General features: G+C 36.6%; 1 protein-coding gene across 1 annotated transcript; it reads left to right on the top strand.

The window, feature by feature from the left end:
* The first annotated feature begins 16,215 nt into the window (after positions 1-16,215).
* LOC107090958 (putative helicase mov-10-B.1) lies at positions 16,216-22,768 on the top strand. The gene is made up of 14 exons (XM_015384618.1): positions 16,216-16,391; positions 17,237-17,330; positions 17,649-17,796; positions 17,891-18,113; positions 18,204-18,287; positions 18,482-18,644; positions 18,739-18,887; positions 20,853-21,026; positions 21,112-21,218; positions 21,299-21,495; positions 21,640-21,743; positions 22,353-22,450; positions 22,532-22,630; positions 22,749-22,768. Exons 1-14 carry the CDS (start codon positions 16,216-16,218, stop codon positions 22,766-22,768), a joined length of 1,836 nt encoding a protein of 611 aa, XP_015240104.1.
* Positions 22,769-24,247: the final 1,479 nt, after the last annotated feature.

Raw genomic sequence — 24,247 nt, 5'->3', positions numbered from 1 at the left:
TCTGTAATTCTTTATGGTAAAACTGTATAAGCACTTAACACAATACCTGCAAAAGACAAAGTCCCTTGAAATCTTTACTTGGAATAAATCCATATTATTATTTTTTAATTAGCATTTACTCTCAGATCAAAACAGACGCTAACGTTTTTGTAAAACTTCAATCATATGCTATATTTAAGGTATGATGCTGTTTTATCAACCTTTGAACACAAATCATTTGGGCAGGTATGTAAAAGGAAATGTGAGAATCAATCAAGGCCATGTAAAATGCAAAAATACAGCAAAATCAGACTTTTTATACTGATTCACATTTATACAGTGACTTGAAACATGTGGACTGCTCTTCTTTGAACATGTCTTACAAAAAAAACAGCTTTGGTGATGACCTCCCTCATTACCCTATTCCTTGCTTAAATGATTGATGGCATTTCTGTGAAAATGTTATGCTCTTTATTCAAAACGGAGACTTAGTAAATTTTTGTAAGCAGTCTTTTAAAAAGTTTCAATCTCAATTGTAACCTCATGAAGGAAGGAACCCATTTTTTAAAAGAAAACACTCCAGAGAGGTTTGGTTTCTCTGACAGTTTTGCCAAATGATGCCAATGGTACAGTTAGTGCTTTAGAACATGGGCATTCTTTGACATAGACCTAGCATGTGTTCATAGACTCTATTGTTCATGCTCCTCTTCCTCTAGAGGACAATGCTGAGGTGCTTCAGAATGATGAGGGTCCCTTAGGAGTGCTTCAGGTATGTCCCACTGATATGAGACCCTGGGGAAGACCTTGAAGGATTATAAAACTGGCCTCGGATCCTTTTAGGATCACCCAAAATCAGTGGGTTCTGTGAGAGGAGAGTTAAGTTTTGATCTGTTATGATCTGTTCAAATTACGACTTTACATTTCTGTTGTTAAATAAACTTTATTAAAAATAAACTTAGATCATATCTGGTACAATTGAATCATGTTTCTTTTAAGGTGCAGTTTTGTTTTGGGTCAATTGTTCACATTATTTCCAAGTGTCATTTTTATGTTAGAGTCTGACTCCAAACGTCTACTTGCAAAGAAATAACGACTGTATTTCACAATTTTAGAGCGAGTAATAAAAACCCACCATATTCTGCTCTGTGGAGGATCTTGTTATATTAGGTTTAAGTAGTTTTATAACCAACAAAACACAAATAAAACAATTTTATTGGTGTGTCTGAACTGTTATATTAAATTCATGAATATTTGATCTACTTTTATATGGAGGACCAAAACTGTTGTAATTAAAAATAAAAGCAGAAATAAATATTTTGTATGTATTTTATTTTTCCTTTTTCATTATAAAAGCCTTTGTTCTTTTTATATCTTCTCATCTCCTCTTTGTCCCTTTATCCTATAAGAATCTACCTCTCCTTTTTCTGCCACTCAGTTTTCAACTGTGTGTTCTTCATCCACGTGCAGATGGGAAATGTAGAAAGAAAGAGTGTTGGTTTGAAGCTGCTTCATTTGCAGCAGCTTCTCACCATTGGATGAGGTCAGTTGTTGCTGGAGGCTGCCTGACTATAGAAGAGCAAGTAGAAATGGGTAACTTCCATCCTGTTTGATTAAAGTGATTACAGATTTGGCAGCAGAGCAGTACAGTTAGCTGCAGGTAGTGTAGTTAGACAGTCAACACAACACAGTAAAGTAATCCAACTAATTCAGAAAATAAATCAGTTTGAATGAGCAGTTGCAAGTTTTGCATTGAACTTTGGAGTGCTTTCATTACAAAAGCATTTGCTACTGACTGACTATTTTCCACATTTAATCAGACAAAACATATTTAAGACCCTAAACAGTGAATTACCCTCCTAAAACATGATGAATATATGGCTAATATATCAAACACCATAGAAATAATCACTTTAAAGCTATTATATAAAGGATTATTCCTGTCACGATATAAGGCTTAGCTTCTAATTCATTTGTATCTCATTATCAAAGGTTAGGGAGATATGTATGTATAATGCTAATAAAAGATGATCAATGTTGAGTTATATTCCCAAAATAAACAGGAAATAATGGACTATTGTTTAAAGCACAGAGCTTAGTTTCTAGGAACACAGGTTCCTTGATTCAAATTACACTGACTAGTACTTTGAACTGGAGCCTAGGCAGAAGTTCAACTGAAGAAACTCATTGCTTTTCATACATCCACCTGCGACACAGCCAATCAGCTTTGAACCACACCTCCACGAAAGCCAATCGGTATCCACAGTTCATCTTAAAAGGCCTCTGATATGCACCTGTCTGCTCCTGTGCTCAGGAGGCGGATATGTGTGTGACTTCATTCAGTTGACACTGTTTTAACTCGAAGTGAGCTTCGGATCCTCCACTCTGGCTACTGCTCGGGTCCTATCCTCTGACACACCTGTTGATCCATGTAATGCTGTAGAGATTGGCGGCTCCACCACTCTGTTCCCCAACCTCCAAACATTTCTGTGTTTCAGCCATCCGCAGTCAGCTGGAACGTTCTGCGTTCAGCTCACTCACATTGATTCTCTTCAGGTGAGATGTATCGCTCCAAGGCTCGAGTTTTTCCTCATTCATACCTTCAGCTCTTTTCTCTGTTAAAAAATATTGCATGAACGTGCTTCTCCAGCTTACAGCTTTTCATCATGAATTAACATCAGTCCTCTGATTTTTGCCTTTCAAGGTCGCTTTTTTTTTTTTTACAATGTTCTCTGTCAATCATGTCATGGTGATTTAATCAGCAGATTAAATCACATGGTGATTTCAACTCATGCTTTGTCACAGATTTCAATTTTAAAGAAGTCTGAATCTAGAAACTGAAGTTTTTTGGAAGTAGTTGTTTTTTATTGTCACTGGTTTCTTTAAAATCATTTCAATCTAATATTTAAAATATATTTGAATAACGTTTTGGTCTAACCACATAAAAACAGTCCTGCCCAGTCAATCAGCAACACTAGTTAATCCCGCATTATCCATATATTAGATGAATTAATCTCAAATTACTGGAACCCGAATTCCTTACTCGGACTCAATAAATCAATTAACTAATTTAATTTCACCACGCTAAACATGATCTACCGAAATTGGGTAAATATTTACGTCAGTGTGTGTACGAATTCTCTCTTGGCAGTTCACTATGTTTTACTGTCATTTAACAATTTGATGTACTATGTCAGATGATGGAGAACTTAATTTTAACAAGCCCTTATTTAAGGATTTTTACCTGACGCTTGTTTTTATCTTGATAGTGATTTTTAACTGACACTCGCTTTACGTCAATTGTTTATATGTTTGAATTGTGTAGATAAGTGTTGTTAAAAGTCACAAGTCATTTACTGACCCCCCAGGAAGCTATGTGTGTGATACGCCTGTTGTCTGATTGGTGATTATGTAGCCCACTGCATTCATAATCTCTGCTTCTAGTTTCAGATCATCATCAACTGCATGTCCCAATGTCAGCACAGTCACAGGCATTCCCCTCAGCGCATTGTTTCTATCTAAATCTGTACCATGTTAGACGTGTTTCATTGTGGCGGGTGCTTAAGCACCCTCCATCCATCGCAACAGTACTTATGGTATTCCTTTCTCATCGCTGCAGGTGTTATGACACCCTCTATCACCGAGGCAGGCGGTTATGGTACCCCTTTTGCCATTGCCGCAGGTGCTCATGGTGCCTTTTCCTACCCCTGCAGGGTGCCCTCCATCCATCGCTGCTGGTGCCAAGGCACCCCTCATTCGCAGGCCGGCGCTCATGGCACCCCTCTTCCTATTGATACAGGCGCTCACGGCACGATTTTCTATCGCTGCAGGTGCTATGGCACTTTCATTGCATGCTGCTCATGGTGCCCCTTTTCCATCGCTACGAGATTATGGCACCCCTTTTTCCAATCGCTATAAGCGCTTGGCGCCCTCCATCTATCGCACAAACGCTCATGCGCTGTCCATCCATCTCTGCAGGAGCATCATGGTGCGTTATATTTGTTGTGGTGGAAGTTTCTGGCAGCCCTTCTCAATCGCTACAGTCACTCATGCGATCATGGCGCCTTTCATCTTTAGTGCAGGCACCTCATGGCGCCTATCATTGTGGGTGTTTATAGGGCCAGCATCGCGGCAGGCATTTTATGCAGCTTTCTGGCATCACGGCGGGTGCCTGTTGTCTGGTTGGTGATTATGTAGCCCACTGCATTTATAATCTCTGCTTCTAGTTCAACTGCATGTCTCAACATCAGCATAGTCACAGGCATTCCCCTCAACACATTATTTCTATTTAAATCTGCACCATGTTAGACTCGTTTCATCGTGGTGGGCGCTTAGGCACCCTCCATCAATCGCAACAGTACTTATGGCATTCCTTTCTCATTGTTGCAGATGTTATGACGGCCTCTATCACTGTGGCAGTCAGTTATGGTGCCCCTTTTTCCATCGCTACTGGCTTATGGCACCCCTTTTTCCAATCGGTATAGGCGCTTAGTGCCCTTCATCCATTGCACAAACGCACATGCGCCCTCCACCCATCTCTGCAGGAGCATCATGGTGTGTTATATCTTTCGCGGTGGAAGTTTCTGGCAGCCTTTCTCAATCGCTACAGGCACTCATGCGATCATGGCGCCCGTCATCTTTGCGACGGGCGCTGTCATTGTGGGTGTTTATGCCCAATTTCTAACATTGCGGAGGGCGCCTCATGGCACCTTCCATCTTCGCGCCAGGCGCCTTATTGCGCATATTATTGCGGGCGTTATGCCGGCATCTTCGCAGCGGGCATTTTATGCTGCCTTCTAGCATCGTGACAGGCGCTCCATGGCGCCCATACCCATTGAGGAAGACGCATGCCACTTTTATCCATTACCATGGCACTTCATGTCGCCCTTTTCCATCACAACCAGTGCATTACGGCCCCCAGCTCTTTGCCTCGCGCATTGTACTTTTAACCCATCGCAGCAGCACTTATGGCGCTACCTTTTCATCGCAGCAGGTGCATTACGGCCCCTCAGCTCATTGCACAGGAGCATCGCACCCAAACCCAACCATGCGTTCACATCACAAGGCGCTTAACTTTGAACCCCTTAGCTCATAATGGATTATGTCTCTCGACTGAAACATCTCACTTAACCATCGCAGCTTGCTTGTTTAATCTTCGGTCATCGTGGCTTGAGGGTTAGCTTAGATCATCGCGTCCCCATCTGACTTTCTCAGCTCATCGTGGCTCGAGTATCATGTCCCCAGCTCATTACTGCACGGGCGTGTGTTTTCTGCTCGCACCCTCAGCTCATCGCTAAAGCGCTCAGCCACAGCTTCATTGCTGTTTTCATTATTCGCATTATTTTCAAGCATCATTGTCTCCTTGCTTGGTCAGCTATTTTGCCACGCGCATCATCCCCAGCGTCGCTCTTTCATTTCCAGGCTGCTTGATCTGGCCTTGCATTTCCTTCCTCCTTGTCCAGGTTCACTGTTTCTCGGTTGCCTTTTGACTTTTCTTTTCGTCTATACTGCTTCTTGATTGGATCAGTATTATTTCTACTATCATCATTCTGTCTGCAGCATGCTTCAATTTTAGGGATGATGCCCCATCCATTGGTTTTGGGGGAGTTATTTCAAATGATTCGCAGTTCATGGCTGCTATCCTCATCATTTCTAATTCTCTGCATGAGGTTTACCCATTAGCTGTAGTTGTGTCGTCGGGCCATTCATTCAAATGGAGCAGCCACAACAGTGATTTGTGACGTCTCCTTGAGTTTCTCAGCAATGGGGCTGATGGCCTTCAGCCTATGGCTAATATATCCGCCCTGAGCATGCATTCATCCTTTCAAACTGTTCAACGTTCTCTCAGCCTTTAACGGTAATCTAACTACAAATACTGGTGGTGGTTTCAAAGCTCATTTATATCCTTCATCAGATCTGAGGTTTGATTATCTCAGTTGTGTTTATAACTCCTTCTCATCGCTCATCTCTCTTCTGTAATTCCTCATGCCAGATGGTTTTATGCCAGGCTCCCTTCTATCATTCATCCTTTCATTGATCCCAGTAATCATCTTCTCATTCATCCCGGTAATCATCCCATCATTCATCCCCTCCTTCATCCCCTCACCATTCACCTCACCTCACTTCACCTGACCTCACCTCACCATCCCTTCACAAACATTTGGAAGCCTTTTGCAGCAACCAGTCCTCTTTTGGTAGGCCATTGTGGCAACTGGTCCTCCTTTGGTAGGCCTTCGCGGGAATTGGCCTTGGACCTCTTCTGGTAAGCCTTTGCGGCACTGGCATTTCTTTAAGCCTTTGTGGCTCATCTCCTCTGTTACTACTCCTACTGTTCTAATTTTCTTAGCTTTCATTTCAGGCTCTGCCTTATGAGCATGCTGTCTTATCAACCTCGGCAATTTTTGCGGGGGAAACAGCCCTATTCATTGCTCCTGTTCATGCATATCTATCAGTATACCAGATCCCTGAGTGAAGCTCCATATCAGCTCACGCTGTCCACTGGATCTCTCCATAAAGCATACCATCTCACTAACCAAAGCATACCATCTCACTAACCAGCAGGCTACAGACTGACCAACTTCATCTATCACCACTCCACCACCAGTTTCAGGCCTGGGGGGAACAGCTCTATTCTTTGCTCCTGTTCATGCATATCTATCAAAATTAAGCCCTATGTTTCCTGCCGAGGTCTGAACGCCAAAGACTGAGTAATTGTATCAATACATTTTTTCTAATTGTCTTTTTTCTTCGTGTGAGTTTTTCAGATTGAAAATGACCTTCATACAAAACTGCAAGGCTCAAGGTAATCAAGTGCTAATCCAGCTTTTAAAGCCTTCTCATGTTGTTAATTAAAAGGCAAACAATTATTACTGATTGCACTGAGTATACTCTACTTCAACTGTCATGTTCATGGAGCTAGTTCTTGGTTTTTGCTCTTGATCTCCTTTGCAGTGAACTCCGATCCCTCAATAATGGCATTTTAATAGATGATAGAATTTCTCTCTAAAAGGATAATTGAAAGAAAACGGCAGTGTCAATTTGGAAGAGGAAGAACAACAGCATTTAGGCATCACTTGATAAAGGTGAGGAGAAAAAAAGCTTCAGGTTTATTTCAAACCTTCAGGTTCATTTCAACAAAAATATGTATCATCACATGGCTTTTTGTATCTCAAATTGTTCCACAATATATAACCACAAACTTCAAATTATTTTTTCATTTTATATATATGTAATAGAAAAGTTACCTTTAGTAAAAGAAAGTGATCCGTACTTATCATTCTTTATAACGTCAAACTTCTCCAAAGGTTTCCACACTATATTAGGTCATTCATACCTTGATGATAATGATGCTAAGCTAGGCTTTAGCCACAGGTGCACTGAGCAGATAGACAGAACAAGGCTGTTATATAATCTGCACAACTTGCTTTTCTGATCATACAAAAGTACATTTGAGACAGATGGAGAAGAGGCTTCAAACTGGTAGACCAGAGGTTACAGAGGAGACCCGTATCAATTTCTTTACAGTCAAATATCTACATTCAGCTCCTCTCATTCTGATACCTCTTACAAAAATCAAGTACAACTAAATGTTTTGTGAAGCTCTGTTTGTCAACATTTGGCAAAAAAAATAGAAAATTTTAGACCAAGAAAACTACAGGCCAGGGAGAAGGTTCTTAAGAAGAAGTTAAAAAAAGTGCTGAGTTTATTAATGCCATATAATAGTGACGAGCAGGATGTACATGCGGCATGGAGGTAGGCATATAAAAATTTAAAAAGTTTTTAAGAGAAATTTAATAAAATAGGAAAACTAAGGTCCAGAGAGAATCGGAAATGATACATTAAAAGAGGAACCAACTCAGACACAAGAAAAGAAGTCTAGAGGGACAGAATCCACTTTGCTTGTAGACCAATGAGAAGTCATCAAGTCATCTACTAGAAATATTAGATCACTTCATAGTCATTTTTGCTGACAAGCTTTATGGAGATGCCAACAATTTTATGCCCCAAAACATGAGCTATCGTTTCGTTTTTAAGGAAGGTGAGAGAAATGACACTGTACACTGCAGTTTATCTTAGTGCTGCCATCAGATGAGCTTCCATTACACATAATAAGAACAAACTAATAAGGGTGTATAATTGGAAATACTTTTCAAAATTCAGGACATCTGTTAAAAATATATTTTAAAAAATAGACAACGCATTATTAACCCTGTATAGACTATTCTATTTTATTTATTTTAATTTCTTTGACACTAAATATAAGTATGTATTATTCGTTAGCCAAAATAATAAAATTTTCAAGAAAGAAAGGCTTGAAATATTTCATTCTAAAAATCTAAACATTTTCAAGACCATTTAATTTTTTTTAGATATACCTGCACACTGCAACTGGACTTACTCCTGCTGCAACCCTGCACCTGTTTCACTGGGGACTCATCATCGACAGTGTAGCAAAATTGCTTCCCAGCTGCCTTCCTGTCTGCCTACTCCTGGGTGTACCAGTCTGTGAAATCACTGCTAAGCACCGCTGAGCCTGCCAGCAAGCATGCATTATTGATTTATATTGAAAACTGTTAACAAGAAAAAGTGTGGGCTTGCTCTGCTTCCGCGTCAAATCACAGCAACGTAAAGTGCCAGGTTTGCTGTTACTTTCTACTGGTTATTTAATTATATTTAAAAAAAATGATTACGGATTCCAATTTTTTGTCTTTTGTTGCAAAAATAATACATGCTATATTTACATATTTCATTACAAAAGATTTATGACACACTTTTGGACACTGTTGTTCCAGGTAAGAATTTAAAAATGATTAGTTTTTCTTCAATTTAGAAAATTTACAACACAACTGCTGAGTGCATAACGGATTGAATGTTATTAACTTTTTTAATGGTAAACTGCTGTGCTGTCACTGATATCCCATCACAACCTGGAAAAGGCAGCCACATGAGAGCTGTCCAAAGGAGCCGACGCAAATGCAGGTTCCTTAAATTATTGGCTCCCATGCTGTTGTTATTATGCACAGCATGTGCCCCTTTTGCCAAGATAAGAGCAGCTGGTTTTCTCAAATATCATTTGAAAACAAAGTGGGGGTCTTTGGTCATTCCGCTTGGCCCAGTCTCTTGTAAGGGTGACAAACTCTGTTCTCATGGGGAGTTGTCCTGCATTTGTCCCAAGTTTGACCTAATTTATAAGGACTGAATGTCCTCTCAATTCACTCAAGTATATAGAGTATTACTAATGGGCTTTCTTGACAAACTTTTTTCCCCTCTTTCATCATTAAAAACAAAATCTTAAGAAAACCCTTTGGTTTACTTGTCAGATTTTGCAAAGATCTAATGTAATAAAATACATTTACATAATTAATTGGTGCTCCTGATTGGCTACAGGTAAAGTGTTGAGATCCCCAAGCAGACAACCATATTTTTTTTTTTACTTTTTACCAAGATTATATGATAATTTTGGTTCATGTCAAGATCCAATATGAGGCAAACTTTCAGGTCGGTAGCTATTTTTGCAACTATCATGTATCATACTTACTGTATGTTAAATACAAAAATCCGACATGAAAAATGTTAATGAACACCCACTCGTGTTGTAATTTCCACTGATAAACTGCTAGTTGCCGAGATGAGGTAAACTTTGACCTTTCAACATGGAGGAGAGCAGAGAAACTATTCTGTATAAGGAGCACTAAATGTTCTCTCTCGGATTAAGCCTCAACAATGCTGAGGTCAGAGGTGTCAAAAGTACACACATTTGTTACTTAAGTAGAAGTATAGATACTGCAGTTTAAAAACACTGGTAAAAGTTAAACTATCAACTTGACCTCTTTACTCAATTTTTCAGCTATCTCGAAAAATTGTTTGAGATAAGGCCAAGGATGAGGGTCTTGTTGGTCTCTGTCTCCATCTCCCGATACACTCTTGTCTGTGGCCGGCCTTTTAGACATTTCAACATCTTTTTCTGAATCTGACCGTAGCATGGCATAGGCAATTCACGTTTGCACTTTGAACAACACCTGCTTGCTTCTGATGATTTCCTTTATCTAACTAATGAGAGTTTGCGTTATATGACTCATCAAATTACACTAGTTTTCACTAAATGTGGATGGCGCCAATGATTTGCACTGGATGGCGCACATGACGTGAAATAAATATTTACAAACATTAAACCGAAGCCAAGAGCAATGAGTAATGTTTGTTTTAAAAATGTAAGGAATAGAAAGTACAGATACTTGTGTGAAAATGTAATGAGTAGAAGTCAGAAGTAGGAAGAAAAATAAGTAAGGGAGTAAAGTATAGATACCTAAAAAGTGTACTAAAGTACACCTCTAGTTGAGGTATATTTCTTTTTACAATGTTGTCATTTAAACTCGTGTTGGTCTTAAAATAATCATTGATGTTTGATTTTATCAGATGCTAGCTAGCAGTCCGTCAAGGATAGCAGCCAGTTGGTTACTGTGTGCAATCTGTTCTGATACAGAAATTTTTTTTTGTTTAATCTGTTGTGTATGCCAATGAGTGCATGATTTAGTGGAACCAGATGAGCCTACAGTATAATTGTTTCGCCCAAGTGGTAGGTGAGGATATTCTGGGGATCAATGCACCTCATCATCATGTACCTCTTCTCTACCACAACAAAAGCACTTGAACACAATAGAGTGGTAATTTCCACTTTATAAGTGGTTATGATCATCTTTCCCAGACCCCATAAAGGCAGCTTAAGAATGTATCTTAACCCAGCTTGCTAGCTTAATCTAATTCAAAGATACTTTAATAATCCCAAAATAGAAATTCAGTTCTGGTACAGCCCATAATGCAACAGTTAATTTGATATGTTTTTGCTCAATTTACACAGGAATATGTTAACTTCCAAGAAAGCTTGCATCAAGAAAAGGCTGGCATCAAGAAAAGTGCTACAAAAGGTGAAATTCTTTCCATGTCAATATGACTGAATATACATTATACATTATTCAACTGTTTTGTGTTTGAAATAAAAATCGAATCAAGTATCCCAAATAAGTTTAGTATTTTAAGATGATCAGACTGTAAGAATAATGAAAGGATGAAGAAGCCAAAAAAAAAAATAATTTGTTTTCTTTTTCATTTTAAAGAGGGATGGGGGATTAATTTCAAGATACAGTTACTTTAGGGTGAAACAGTTCTTCTGTTGAGTGTTTATTAATTTCCAAATAGGTGTGAAAGTGTTTATTCAACACTATATAGGCAAAAAATAGCTCATGCATATCAGGTGAAAAGTGTAGAAAATGCACATTATTGGGTTCTGTTTTTCATTTTCAAGTGGTCGGGTTATTTTAAAGATACTTCACAGAGTTTCTTTTGGTGTAAAAGTTCTTGTATTGATGGTGTTAATGAAGTCCAAAATTGGTCTGGACCTTCTGAACTGAATGATTGTCCCCAACCTGTGCCTGAAGTTAGACTGTCCAGTCGTCTAAGCTCTTTTCTCTTTGGTTTACATTAGGTTTTTTTTTTTTTTTCATAGGATTCAAAGAAAGAGCAAAGGAAATTTACCCTAATCTGTGTTTAACTAAATCTCTATCAATTTTGTCTAAAATGTTTTTTTTTTCTTTAGGATAAGAGAACAAGTTATGAGTTTGTGGTCAGTGGCCACCAGATTTTCTTCTAAATGTCCTGGAAATTTAAGGAACAACTTACAAGCTTAAAGGTAAAGTTTCCAATAGCTATCACAACAGAACATAAAAAAAACTGCCTTCCAAAATCAACCACTAATTTTTTTTAATAATTTAATTGTTGCTTTACACACCTAGTGATTCTAGGATGCTACTTTTTGCTGCAGATTTTTAACAATGAATTCAAGATAAATGTACATAAAGGTCCATCCGCATTTGTCACAGTTCCACTGTCAGTTGAGCGTTCCACACCTCTAAGAAATGGCATGCATGCCCTCCTGCCTCGGCTATTTCTAAAGACTTTCTAGTGAATGTCTTTGAAATAGCAAATTTTTGAGACAGCATAGTTTCTGGTGCAAACTTATTTTTATACAGAACTGGGAAGTCATTGAATTATAAAACACCAAGTATTTTGTAGGGGTTCTTAAATTATCAATAAATGTTGGTCTAGCCATTAATGAAAAAATAAATACCGGTATGTTAAAAAGCTAAATCAATAAATTAATTCCATTTGCACATGTTTTCCAGTAGTTCTAGTGACTGTATAGAACTCCTCAATAAACTGCAAAAATGAACTTAAAACCAATGTCAGGATCTGTGGAGTTTTATAAAGGGCCTAAAGGCAGAGAGGTTTTTTGCAGCTTTAATGGTGAGATAGATGGTACAAAAACATAAATCTAGAGGTAATGGGCAGGGAACTCAAATCTAGGAGGCGGTCAGGAGAAACAAACATAAGATTGAAGAGAATCCAGCACTGAGGAAGCGCAGAAGGGGAGTATATATGGGAAAGAGAACAAAGAGTGGCATGATCAGCTAATTGGGAGCAGGTGTGGACAAAAGCAGCTAAGGGGAAAGGAGAGGGGCAACAAGGAGTAAACATAGCTTACCAAAACTAAAATAGAACTTAAACAAAGCAAAAGAGAAATAAGATCATTGACTTGAAAATAAAGAATGACCAAGGAAAAAACTAGAAGAGAAGGGACTGGAGATAAACATAAGCTAGGGATAAGAGAAGGAATAATTATAACTAAAACTAGACCAAGGAATACCAAAAATTCAAGTACCAAAAATGCTGAAAAGAGATAACAAGGACTAAGAAAAACTAAGAATTCAAAAATGATATAAATCTTGACATTACAAAATAAAATAAAATAAAGCATACTTGAGAAACCAAAATGAAAACTTTAAACAGACCCAAAAAGTCCAGAAAAGCAGATCATGACACACATTTGAATAAATTACTTAAGATCATTTTAAAGAGTACAATTTGTTGATTAAAAAAATAAAATAAAAAATGGAAACTGAACAAATGTGAAAGAACCCTTTTTTAGTAATGTTCAAGCAACCTCTAGTGGTCACAAAATGTACTCAACCTAGAAAACACTAAATGCCATTGCTGTAAATCTACTGTGGGTGTAGGTGTGAAAATACAAGGCAAGCTGAGTTACTATGGATTTGCATTCATTGAAAACTGAAAGGTTTAGAACATGGAAATTATCTGTTTGTGTCTGAAAAAGCAGAAAATTAACCTATATGCAATTTTGATAGATTTGTGATTTACTTAAGACACATTTACATTTTAATTTGTTAAATAATTACAAGCTCATAATATGGCATTTAAAAAGCTGTTTAATATAAAAATAAATCAGACTGAGAGGACAGAGAACCTTTGCTTGGTGTAATTATAAGGCTTTCAAAAAAAAAAATAACAATGCAAAAGATGCATTGTAGTGTCTGTCGATCTAAAAATAAAGTTATTTTTTCCACTTGGACATGAAGAATCTAAATTAAAAAATGTATCTAATCTGAATAACATGGCAGGTAAATTAAAAACATTGAGAAATGATTGGTGTTTTTCTAAATGATAAACAGTAACAAGAAACAAAAGCCTTAAAGGGATGCTTCTATAATTTATAAAAGAGACATTTCAGAAGCTTTCATCTGTTTTTTTATGCAGATAAAAACGGCTTACTGTTGGGCTCTGAATGTTTCTTATCTCTAGTATTGTTTAAGACTGAAAGAACAAACAGACACGAACTTGTTCTTAGCTCTGTGAAACAACAAAACAAACCCCATGAACTGTTTCTGCTGCATAAACTGCAGCAGACACATCAGATAGCGTTAAAGAATACCAGTACATTTATAGCTTTAATCAATGATTTCCTGACCGAGCATTATCAATCGTTGCTATAATAAGAGCTTGCGGCTTTGTACACATCAAATTTGTTTTAATGGCTGCACCTGTGTCTCTCCCCCACCCTGCACACGCCCTGCTGTGATAAAAGCTTGGCTGAATGTGCAGTGAAGCAAAAGTGGAGTAAGGGCAATTTGTCTGCAGATGGAGAGCAAACCTTTTTTATTTATTTATTTCTTCTTTTTTTTTTGTTGTTGTTGCCTTTTTGGCATTTGGTATATTGCAAAAGTTTTCCTTTATTATTTTTGCTTCTTAAACACTTTTTGGTGGAGTTAGAAAATGTACATTAAATAACTCTAAAAGTATATGTAACTAAACTATACAAGAAACAAAAGACAATTTTTGCATTCTCTTGGATCGATTTGACAATATTATTTACCACAGTTCACTCTGCCACATACTTTTTGGGTATACTGTACGACTGCTGCAAAAGTTTAGCTCTTTATCTCAAACAACTTTTCCATTCCACTGACATTTACAGCTTATAATTGGAGATACGTTTAATTAAAGGGCTTCATTCTTTTCCAGTGCTGCTGCTTCTTTAAAAGAGTAGATAAGGGGCAGACAAACATATGAATATATTTTTTCTTAGTATAGTATGTTTGCAAGAGGGATGCTAAAGATACTTCAAATGAAATATCTTGAGAAACATGGTGGTTTAAAGTGGTAGTTGCAATATAATGTATATATGTCTTTATATTTGTTCTTTTCAGTAGTAAAAATGCACTTTAATCCTTAATCAAAGCATGAAATGTTTTTGTTTTTTATTTCTGCTCTGCTTTTCTGATTATACTGTGATGCTTTCAACTCAGGCTAGTATCCCTCTAGCAGCCCCGCTTTGGACACCTGCTTCTGCATGTAAACAACTCTTTTGTTGTAATGTTTAATAACATGGTTACAAATAACAACAAACTAGAACCACAATATGAATCAATTTAGAAGAGCAATGTGGATAAAAATATAAGCAATTGATTTAAAACAAAACAAAAAAAGGAGCAACACCCTGGAGTTAACATTCTGGAATAATAAATATAAACAGTGAATTAGAGTTGCTGTTGCTAAGATACTTGATTTTTCATATTAGACAGAAACAAAATAATATTGCAACTTGAATATTAACTGACATTTGCAACTGAAAACAAACCAAGAAGCATTTATTTCAGGGAGATCATACCAGGTATGTTTAATTTTACTAATATTGTTGTGAAAAGGTTGTAAACCTAGTGAAAAGAATGCCAATACAACTTTGAACATTCTGTTAATGTGATATGTGTTTGATATATCTCTTATTTTATGTTTAATAAGTGTAATGCAATATTATGAGAAACAAAAGCTTAAAATTTTTTAAGAAATCCTTTTATATCACTTCATTTTCTAGGCTTTTTGGAAACCATTTTGATTTAAAATAAGCCTTTTGGGCTCAATGACTATAGTAACTGTTGGGACTGTTTTTTTTCCAACTTTTTATAAATATCACATTTTCCAAACATTTGAGGGCTCTGCTTTTATTTATTAATTAATTCAATTCAGGGGGCATATTCCTTTTTTTTTTTTTTTTTTTATTGCAGACCAGTATTAACCTGTGGGTTCACACAAAATTAGAAATTTTCTATTTCTATTTTCTATATCTGTCTGATTAAGACTACACTTATATACATGTTTAAGCCAGAATTATTGACATTGAATTACATTTAAATATGACTTTCTTATGACTTTACCAAGCATGTCTAATTCTTGTAAATCATCATGTTACCTAAACTACACAGTTCATTTGTAAAATGCACAAAAGTTACCTTTTTTGTAACTTACAAGAAAGGACAGTTATGCATTTGTTTGAATATGTTTATCTGGATTAATGGTAGCTTGAGAAGAATCATAAGTCTAAAAAAATAAAATTAAATAATAAATCTATGTAGCTTAAAGGTACTGTACAATGGAAGATTTTTGTGATTTTCTTTAAAAGACCCACCCTCTCTAATTCAAAAAATGTACATGCACAACCCTGTACCCGCTCCCAAGAGGGAATGTCTATTAAACGCGTGCAAGGACGTGCACAAGCCCATTTCTCCTCGTGCACACTCTTTTTAAAAGTTTGCTCTGCTCATACAAGCTTACTTTCCAAAAGAAGATTTACAAATTTTCTACTATGTCCTACTATGTCAGAGACATCATCAGAATATCAATTTGGAAGACCACTTATTTTGATGATCCACCCAGTAAAAGAACATCATCCACTATACCTTTCAGCATTCTACAAGTTTCTTAAAACAATTTTCACTTTGAAAGATTTTTACTTACTGAAATGCCACACATATAAAAGACATATGCCTTTTAAGATGAGTAATGCACTCAGTATAATATTTCTCCCTTTTTGTAGTGTTTGATTAGAATAAAATGGATGAAGCTTGGGATCAACAAATGATCTATGCGGCACAGACAGGAGAGGGAGCATCTGGTGGCCAGAACCTGGAAATCTCCTTCACTAAAGGACAGATGGCAATGCAACCCCAGGGGAACATTGGACTTCATAAGAAGATGGCAAAGTTATTTCATCAATACAAGAAAAAAGGGTAATCAGTTTAAATAAGGAATACATAAAAGGGGTCGAACCCTTGTCCTCAAGATCTACTGTCCTGTAGCCTAATTCCAATCACTGAATTAACATCTAAACATGATATCAAGTTTTGGAAAAGCTTGGTAATGAGACGTTCATTTGATTCAGCTGTGATGGAGCAGGACTGCATCTAAAACCTGCAGGACAGTAGACTTAAATCCCCTGCCTTAAAGCGTTGGAGGAGGAAAACTGCTTTTTTATTAGTTTTCGCAGATGGGTTACAGGAATAATGCAGAGTTGTTTTTTTTTTAACTATTGGTAGTCGTAATTATTTGTGTAAATATTCTTCTTCCTCATAAATCAATTAATTTTTCAAATTGTTGTTCATTGTGTCCAAGAATAGATATATGGATTGCACCTTCCTAAAAATCTTTTTAGTCATGTTATATTGAGTTATTTCCTCTCTATCATTTACTCAGTGCTATCTCCTGAGACATATAGTTGGATAAAATTATATGTATCAATTATATGATCAATATAATGAAGTGCTTACAGTTGTCTGACATTGTCCATGTCAACAAAAGCTGTGGGAGAAAACAATTTATTTGTTTGTATAATAAAATGATTATTGTTGTTCTTTTTATAGGCTTTACTGGGCAATAAAAGGGGGGTTTTTGGTGGCATGAAGGAATATGTCGCCTTAGTGCAGCAAATCCTTAAAGCATCTGTTTCTCACCCATCAAGGAATAGAAGCATTTACATTACGAACAAAAAGATATGCTTGTCAGATAATGGATGTCTTTGAGAGAATAGTGGAAGCATAATGGGTCAGAAGTCTTATTTAACCTGCTATCTCAACAGGGATGAAACAATCTTCAAAAAGTACGCAGTCAGAGTAACTTCAGACCACTCTCCAAATGATGCGAAGATTTCACTCACAGTGGCTGAAAAGGAGGTGAGACCAAACGGACTAACTTTTCCAATCATTAAGGGCAACTTTTTTTTTCTTTTTTCTTTTTTTTTGTAAGGTTTAATCCTCCCAATAAGATTTGAATATAGGTCAATAATCCTTTTGGATTATTTATGGGAAGACAAGCAGTCTCTCAATTCAAGCTAAACATCTATATTTTTATTTGCATTACAATGAAATGTTGCAGTTTATTTTTATTGCTCTCAATATAATTATTGGTCAGATCAAATTTCTTTTCACATTGATATCCATTTTTTCTGTCACTTATGCTCTAAGTTCTGTGAAATGTTCTCTCTTAAACAGAGCTCTGTGCTGTTCAGCGTGGAAAACTCTGGTCTCCAACAAGTTTATTTCACCCTTCAGAACTTTGATTTTGTGGAAAACATTTTCACCATCAGAGACTGCGATGGAAACCTTATCAGAACAATCACAGACCACCTTCTCTTGCCTGGTATGTGAATTTTTGACAGTTGAGAGCAGATGAAAGGTTTAGCTAATACAAGGAAAAAATATTTTGTCTTAAATACTTTATGTTCTGGTTCCAGGTGACTCATACGATATAAAAATCAATTTCACCTCTGACCACCCTGGCTTCTATGAGCAAATCCTGGTTTTTAAATTTAAGAGAGGCTATGACCATCCAGAATTTTTCGAGATTATGCGCCTCTTGGAGGTTGAATTTCAAATAGCTCAGAGTGAGAAGGACTGTCTTCATGGCTCAGAGGTTAGGAAGAGGTTTCAGACTGCAAACAGGAGACCTTTTACTCGGTAACCAGATAACTTTTTTCTGTTTTTCCACCTTTGTTATGTGGATCAACTCATGTCCAAAATTAATTTGTTTGTCGTCCACTTCTTTAGCGGTGAGAACTTAGCTACACCGGTGGTGCATCTCAAGAAATACCCCATAACCAAGAACTTTCGAGAAAATAAAGAAATACAAGAGTACGTATGTGTTATCATCAAATTATAGCGTTTTTTTCCCCCTGTAAATTGTAAATAAATGTCTATACATCAGGGTGATCAGATTACAATACATCTTTGCTGATTGTAAAAAGTGTTGCTTAATGTACATTTTTCTAAATGTATAATGTAAGCATTTGGGATGTGGTCATCTTTATACCATTGGGATTTTTCAGGATTTTGAGATCAAATCCCCTCAACTGGGGGAACTACAGCAGGAGATTTCATCTACTGCTTCATCTCGAGGAGTACAAGATCAGGAAAGACATTCACCAATGCAGCCTGAATAAAGTGCCTCTCACCTTTTACGAAATGGACAAGAACATGTTGGTTGTAAAGGTAACACCTTTCACTAAGACACAAAGTTATTTCAACCTTCAAACTCTTTTTATGTGGAAAATATGACTTTTTGCTAATGTTACTTGAACTTCAGGCAGAACATTTCTTGAACAAGTCTCTGACAGTGCTGACTGGATGTATAGTTGAGGTGACTCCTTTGAAGCAGAAGATGGACAAGGTTTTCTACAAAGGATGGGTCGATGATGTGGATGAGGAACAAATCTACTTGAGAATTTATGAAGAGTAAGACACAATTCATTTGAAAAGAATCAACGATTTTCTTTTTGTCTTGTCCATTTAGGCAATATTAACTTAGTCTCCATCTGCTATCAATTTGTTAAAAATAATTAGAAAAGATTTTTCTCTGTTGGTGTAAATTTTTACATGTAGAACATCAACAAAAGCAGATACCCATCAATCATTTTAAAGGCAGAATGAAATTTGGACAAGATGTTCTATCAATATTTATCAACATTTGGAATAAAGTAAGGAGTTACTTATTGAGTGTCTTGAAAAAGTTTCTACACGCCCTAAAAGAGAATATTTTAAATATCTTGCCATGTTAAACCAATATCCTAGTGTAAATTATCCAATATAATTTTATTTGTTTAGCACTAAAAGAAAAACAACCACAGCTGAACAAAGAGCTGTACAAAAAAAAAAAAAAACTGATAAAACTGTACAGATAAAACCAAAACAGCTAAAATGTGGGTAAAAATAACATTCACACAATTAAAGGGGAACGTGTTTTTTTAACATTTGGCCCTTGATTTTACGTTATTACCGGTACATCATGTTCTACTCACCCATATGAGTGTTGTGTCATTCGGAGCCGTTCTAAATTATGAACAGTTTAGTTTGTGCCTTTAAGTCATTTGCCCATAGGAAGACATTATTTGGATATAACCTAACGGAATATCTTCAGAACAGCTCCAAATGACACAAAACTCATACGGGTGAGTAGAACATGATTTGATAATGTAAAATCAAGGGCCAAATGTAAAAAAAAAAACGGCGTTCACCTTTAAATCAATAAAATTGTGTAAAAGATAAATAAAAAAATAAAGCCCTGTCTGGCTAGGAGTTAAAAGTTTTGACAAGAGATTTAAAAACAGTTAGATAAGAGGTCTGTCTGATGCGCTGAGGCAGGTCATTCCAGAGGTTTGGAGCTGCAACAGTGAAAACGTGGTTGCCTCTGGTCTTCTGCTTAGTTTCAAGGTCTCTCAAGAGCAGCTGTCCAGCTGACCTGAGAGAGCGAGTAGGTCTATAAGGATTTAGAAGCTTAGAGAGCTATGGTGGGGTAAAACCAGTCAAGGATTTAAAAGCAAATAAAAGAATTATAAAATGAATTCTAAAATGGATGAGCAGCCAGTGGGGTGAGGCTAAAATGGGTGAGATGTGTTCATACTTGTGTGTGCCAGTTAAAAGGCGTGCTGCAGTTATCAAACTGCGTGCGGCAGATGGGAGATGGAGGAGGAACTAACCCTTAAATAGAGGCCATTGCAATAATCCAGGCATGGATTACCGTTTCAAACTGTTGCCTTGAAAAAATTGGCTTTATTTAGGCCAGCTGTCTCAAATTATGTTTGTGGAAGAGAAGACATATTATTTATCGTTTAAAAAGTCTTCTACAAAAAAAAATCGGAAGTTTGTTAGTATCTATTTTCTACTGCTTTTACTTGAAAAAAAATAATGTGACTATTTTTCTGTGGAAATCATAAAAGTTTGATAAATAACAGTTCAAAATAACAGAATAACAGTACAAAATAACAAAATAACAGAATAACAGTACAAAAAGTACATAATTTTATTGCTGTTACTCACTACATTATTACGGTTGACTAAGATAAACTTCAGAAATTGCTTCAAAAAAGCAGAAACTAAAACAGAAAAATGAAAACATTATTAATGCAGTTCTGTGGAGTAGACAGTTGGTTTGTTAGAGAGAGGCAGGAAGCAAATAGGCTTACAGGAGATCGAGGTAAATACACAGTTAAGAAGAAGTTGTGTAGATGTTTACATTACAGTATGTTTATATTGTCATCTAGGTTCAGTAATCAGTGCATCATGCTACGCAGAAACTTCTTTGCTGTATATAGATGTAGGAAAATTCTGTCTAAAATGTAAAACATGCATCTTCAATTTCAATTGAAGTTTGTTATGTTTGTTTTTTATTGCTAAATATGTTGCTTTGTTATTATAATTCAGCCTCCCAGAAGATTTTCAAAACGAAGTGGCCTGCAGCCTTGTGTTTTTACTCCATCGAATGCCACTGCGGATTCAGCACAGAGCAGCAGATTTAGTACGCAAACATCAGCTGAGGGATCTAGTCTTCCCTACACAACATTCATGTCTCGCACCTCCAATCCCCAAATTAATAAGGTGGGCATGCAGTAAAATCCACACCATCGCTACAATCAATGCCAGTTATCAATGGAGTAAATACAGTCCAATCTCCCATCTCCAGGACACCAGTGCTTGAAAGCAACCCAGAGCAGTGCAGAGCTGTTGAACACATACTGGCCCGTTCTGCAAAACCTGCTCCTTACCTGATATTTGGTCCACCAGGCACAGGTACAGTACAAGTTTTTACATGCTAAGGCCACCCAGCCCTGCGGTAAATTGAATATAGTTTTCTCTCACCCATGCCTCAGGCAAATCAGTAACCTTGGTTGAAGTCATCAAGCAGATAGTGAAAACACAAGACTGCAACATCCTAGTTTGTGCACCATCCAACAGCGTAACGGACCACCTCTGTAAGAAGATCCTAGAAGAAAACATTGTCCCCCGCCAAGTGTTTCGCCTGTACTCCTTAAGCTACAACGCAAATAAGATCCCGGAAAGCGTGAAGGTTTGGATTATGCCTCTTTTAGTTTTGTTATGGCAACTCAAATGAAGATGAACAAATGAAATGTAAACAGAGATGTTTAAAATCTACCTGGGAAAAATAACATTCCTCTTTTCGTGCATAATGTGCCCCGTCTTTTAACAACAGGAACACTGCAGCTTTGATGGTACAGAAAACTATTTTGAAATACCGACCAAAGAGGAGCTGATGAGTTACAAGATCATGGTGACCACTCTTCAATCTGCTGGAAGGTACACTAATTTTTTTTGTAAGGAATGCCATAATGTCCCAAAACCAATCATGTAATTTCAGAACAAGAATCAGCCGATAAAAACTCATTACAATATTTTGTCAGAATTAATACTAGGCAATCTGATGAAGAGGCACTAATTTTGTAGCATTTCATTAGTTTGAAAAAGTCTTCATAATAAAAATGATATGTCTCTGTACAGCACTGATTCAGTTTAACCACTTTAACCACATGTGTTACAATGGCAGCTGTTCACTGGTAGTGTGGCTGACAAATTTTAGACCAGAAACAGGCAAGAAAAAGAATGTTTTGTCAGGATAAACCTTGATTGACACCCTGAGCCATGTTTGTTAAAGGAACGTGGCAGTGTTTTCTTGGAAAACTCTCTCCTTTGGAGCAAATTCTTGTTTGATGGTGGCACCTTTTTTTATTTTTATTTTTTAATTTAAACTAATTTTATAAAGTTTTACTAAATTTGCAGCAGGCTTGAAGCTTTGATTAGAGTTTGAAATTGCTTAAGAGCAATAAATGAAACACCCATATGGCAATCTGTCTAATGATTAACCTTAAATTACAGAATGTAAAAATATATACTTCCTCTTTTTTACAGGCTAGTGACAGCTGGGGTTCCTCCAGGTTATTACAGTTACATCATTGTGGATGAGGCGGGCCAGGCTAAAGAACTAGAATGTTTGATTCCAATAGCTGGTGAGTTTCTGTTTATTTTTTGTTTAAAATGTCCCATTAATGATACATTTCATTAGATGTGCCTTTAATGGATTCCTACAGGATTGCTGAAACCAAAAACAGGCCAGGTAGTTCTGGCTGGAGACCCGAAACAGTTAGGCCCCGTCATCATCTCAACTATCGCAGAAAGATTTGGCCTGGGTAAGCACCATGCAAACAGTGTTTTGTCAGTGTGTGAAAGTTTTAAGACATATCGTAAAACATGCTGCTTTTTGAATGTTTTATTGACCCAGACTGGGTTTTATTTATTGGTTTTCAGCACTGCTGTGCAAGTTCTGATAATTTATATGTTGGTTATCAATCTTCAATCAAATTTAATTGTTTTAAATTTGAGTTTTTCCAAATGCTATTAACCAAAGGAAAATTAAATTAAATGAGTGAACTATTCTATGAAAAAATTGTGCCTGAATAATAAATAATCTGTATCAGAGAAGAAAATAAAAGAGAAATAGCCTGTTTTTTTAACAGTGGAAAATTTAGATTAACCAACAGCAAAGTTACAGCCATATGGAAGCATGCAGATACAGTAAACACAAGACTAAATAATATTAATATTCATTTGGAACAAGTGACCAAGTAGTAAGAGGAAGTTTGCAACATAAGAACAAAATGCAGTACAGTTATGGAAAAAAGAGATTTAAAAAAAGAATAAGCAAAAGCTGTTGGTAGTAATCCATGAAAAACACCATCGGACTTTAAAAAGAACGAAGAAAAGTCAAAAAGCAGTGATTTAAACACAGAGTTTGCACATTGCAGGCTGGTAGGTACATTGCAGCGGACCTAATGCAGACCTCACCATGTGCGAAGATGGTTAAGTACCAACCTGTTGTGGGTCTTCTTCAATTGCAAGATCAGTGCTTGTAGCTGCTTTGGTCAGTCAGATGTGGGGCCTACTGGTACCACACAGGAGGTAGTCCACAGATGTGGTGCATTCCCCAGCTTCAGGCTTAGATTAAACATGTATCGCACACAGTCTATCTACATAGACCTTCAGGAGCCTCTGTACTGATGCCATCTAGAACTCTAGTATCTTGCATTCATTAAGCAACATACTTAGCTTGAATTTAGTGGATTAATGTATATTTTTAGGTAATGCACATAATACATTATGCATAATGCGTGTATTTATATCATGTTATGAATTTTTTTGTGTGTTCTGTCCTGTCTTTAAGAAGAAGAAAGCTTATTATCTTATTTGTTTTATTCTCACTGCTTATTATTCAAGTGTTGTGATGGGGATAGGAGGAAGTCTAGGTGTTGCTAAATAGGTGTATTTCTAAAAGCACAATCCCTAAAGATAAACATGCATGACAATAAGCAGCTTAAAGTTTTGAGTCAGCTGTAGTTTGTAGATATGTTGCAAGTAAGTTATCTGTTAACTGCTTTGAATTCTTGGATATAGTTTTTAATGCTTTCTGGAAGTCCTTAAGTACTTTACTCTGCATTTAGCCACTCTGCTCACTTCTTATCTGTATCTGAGAATTTTTTAGAATGGATTTATTTTTCCATTTGTTTAAGCTACCTGACTCCGACCTCTTAATCTCCTAGGTTTAAAAAGACTGTTATACTTATGGGCTGAAACAGAATAAAGTCTACTCCCAAAAGCCGGTTTTGAAAATAAAATGATTAGAGTGTTTATGTCTGCAATAATTACTTCTTAATTAATAATAACTAAAAATTACCTTTACGTTTTTAAACAAGCAACTTATTCAGTTGTTTGCAACTTTATTCAGTTCAGAATCCTACAATATTCATAGC

This window comes from Cyprinodon variegatus, unplaced genomic scaffold (assembly GCF_000732505.1).
Source record: "Cyprinodon variegatus isolate N-32 unplaced genomic scaffold, C_variegatus-1.0 Scaffold318, whole genome shotgun sequence".
Classification (NCBI taxonomy): Eukaryota; Metazoa; Chordata; class Actinopteri; order Cyprinodontiformes; family Cyprinodontidae; genus Cyprinodon; species Cyprinodon variegatus.
Note: the sequence above shows the minus strand (reverse complement) of the source record. Positions and strands in the feature narration are given on the sequence as shown.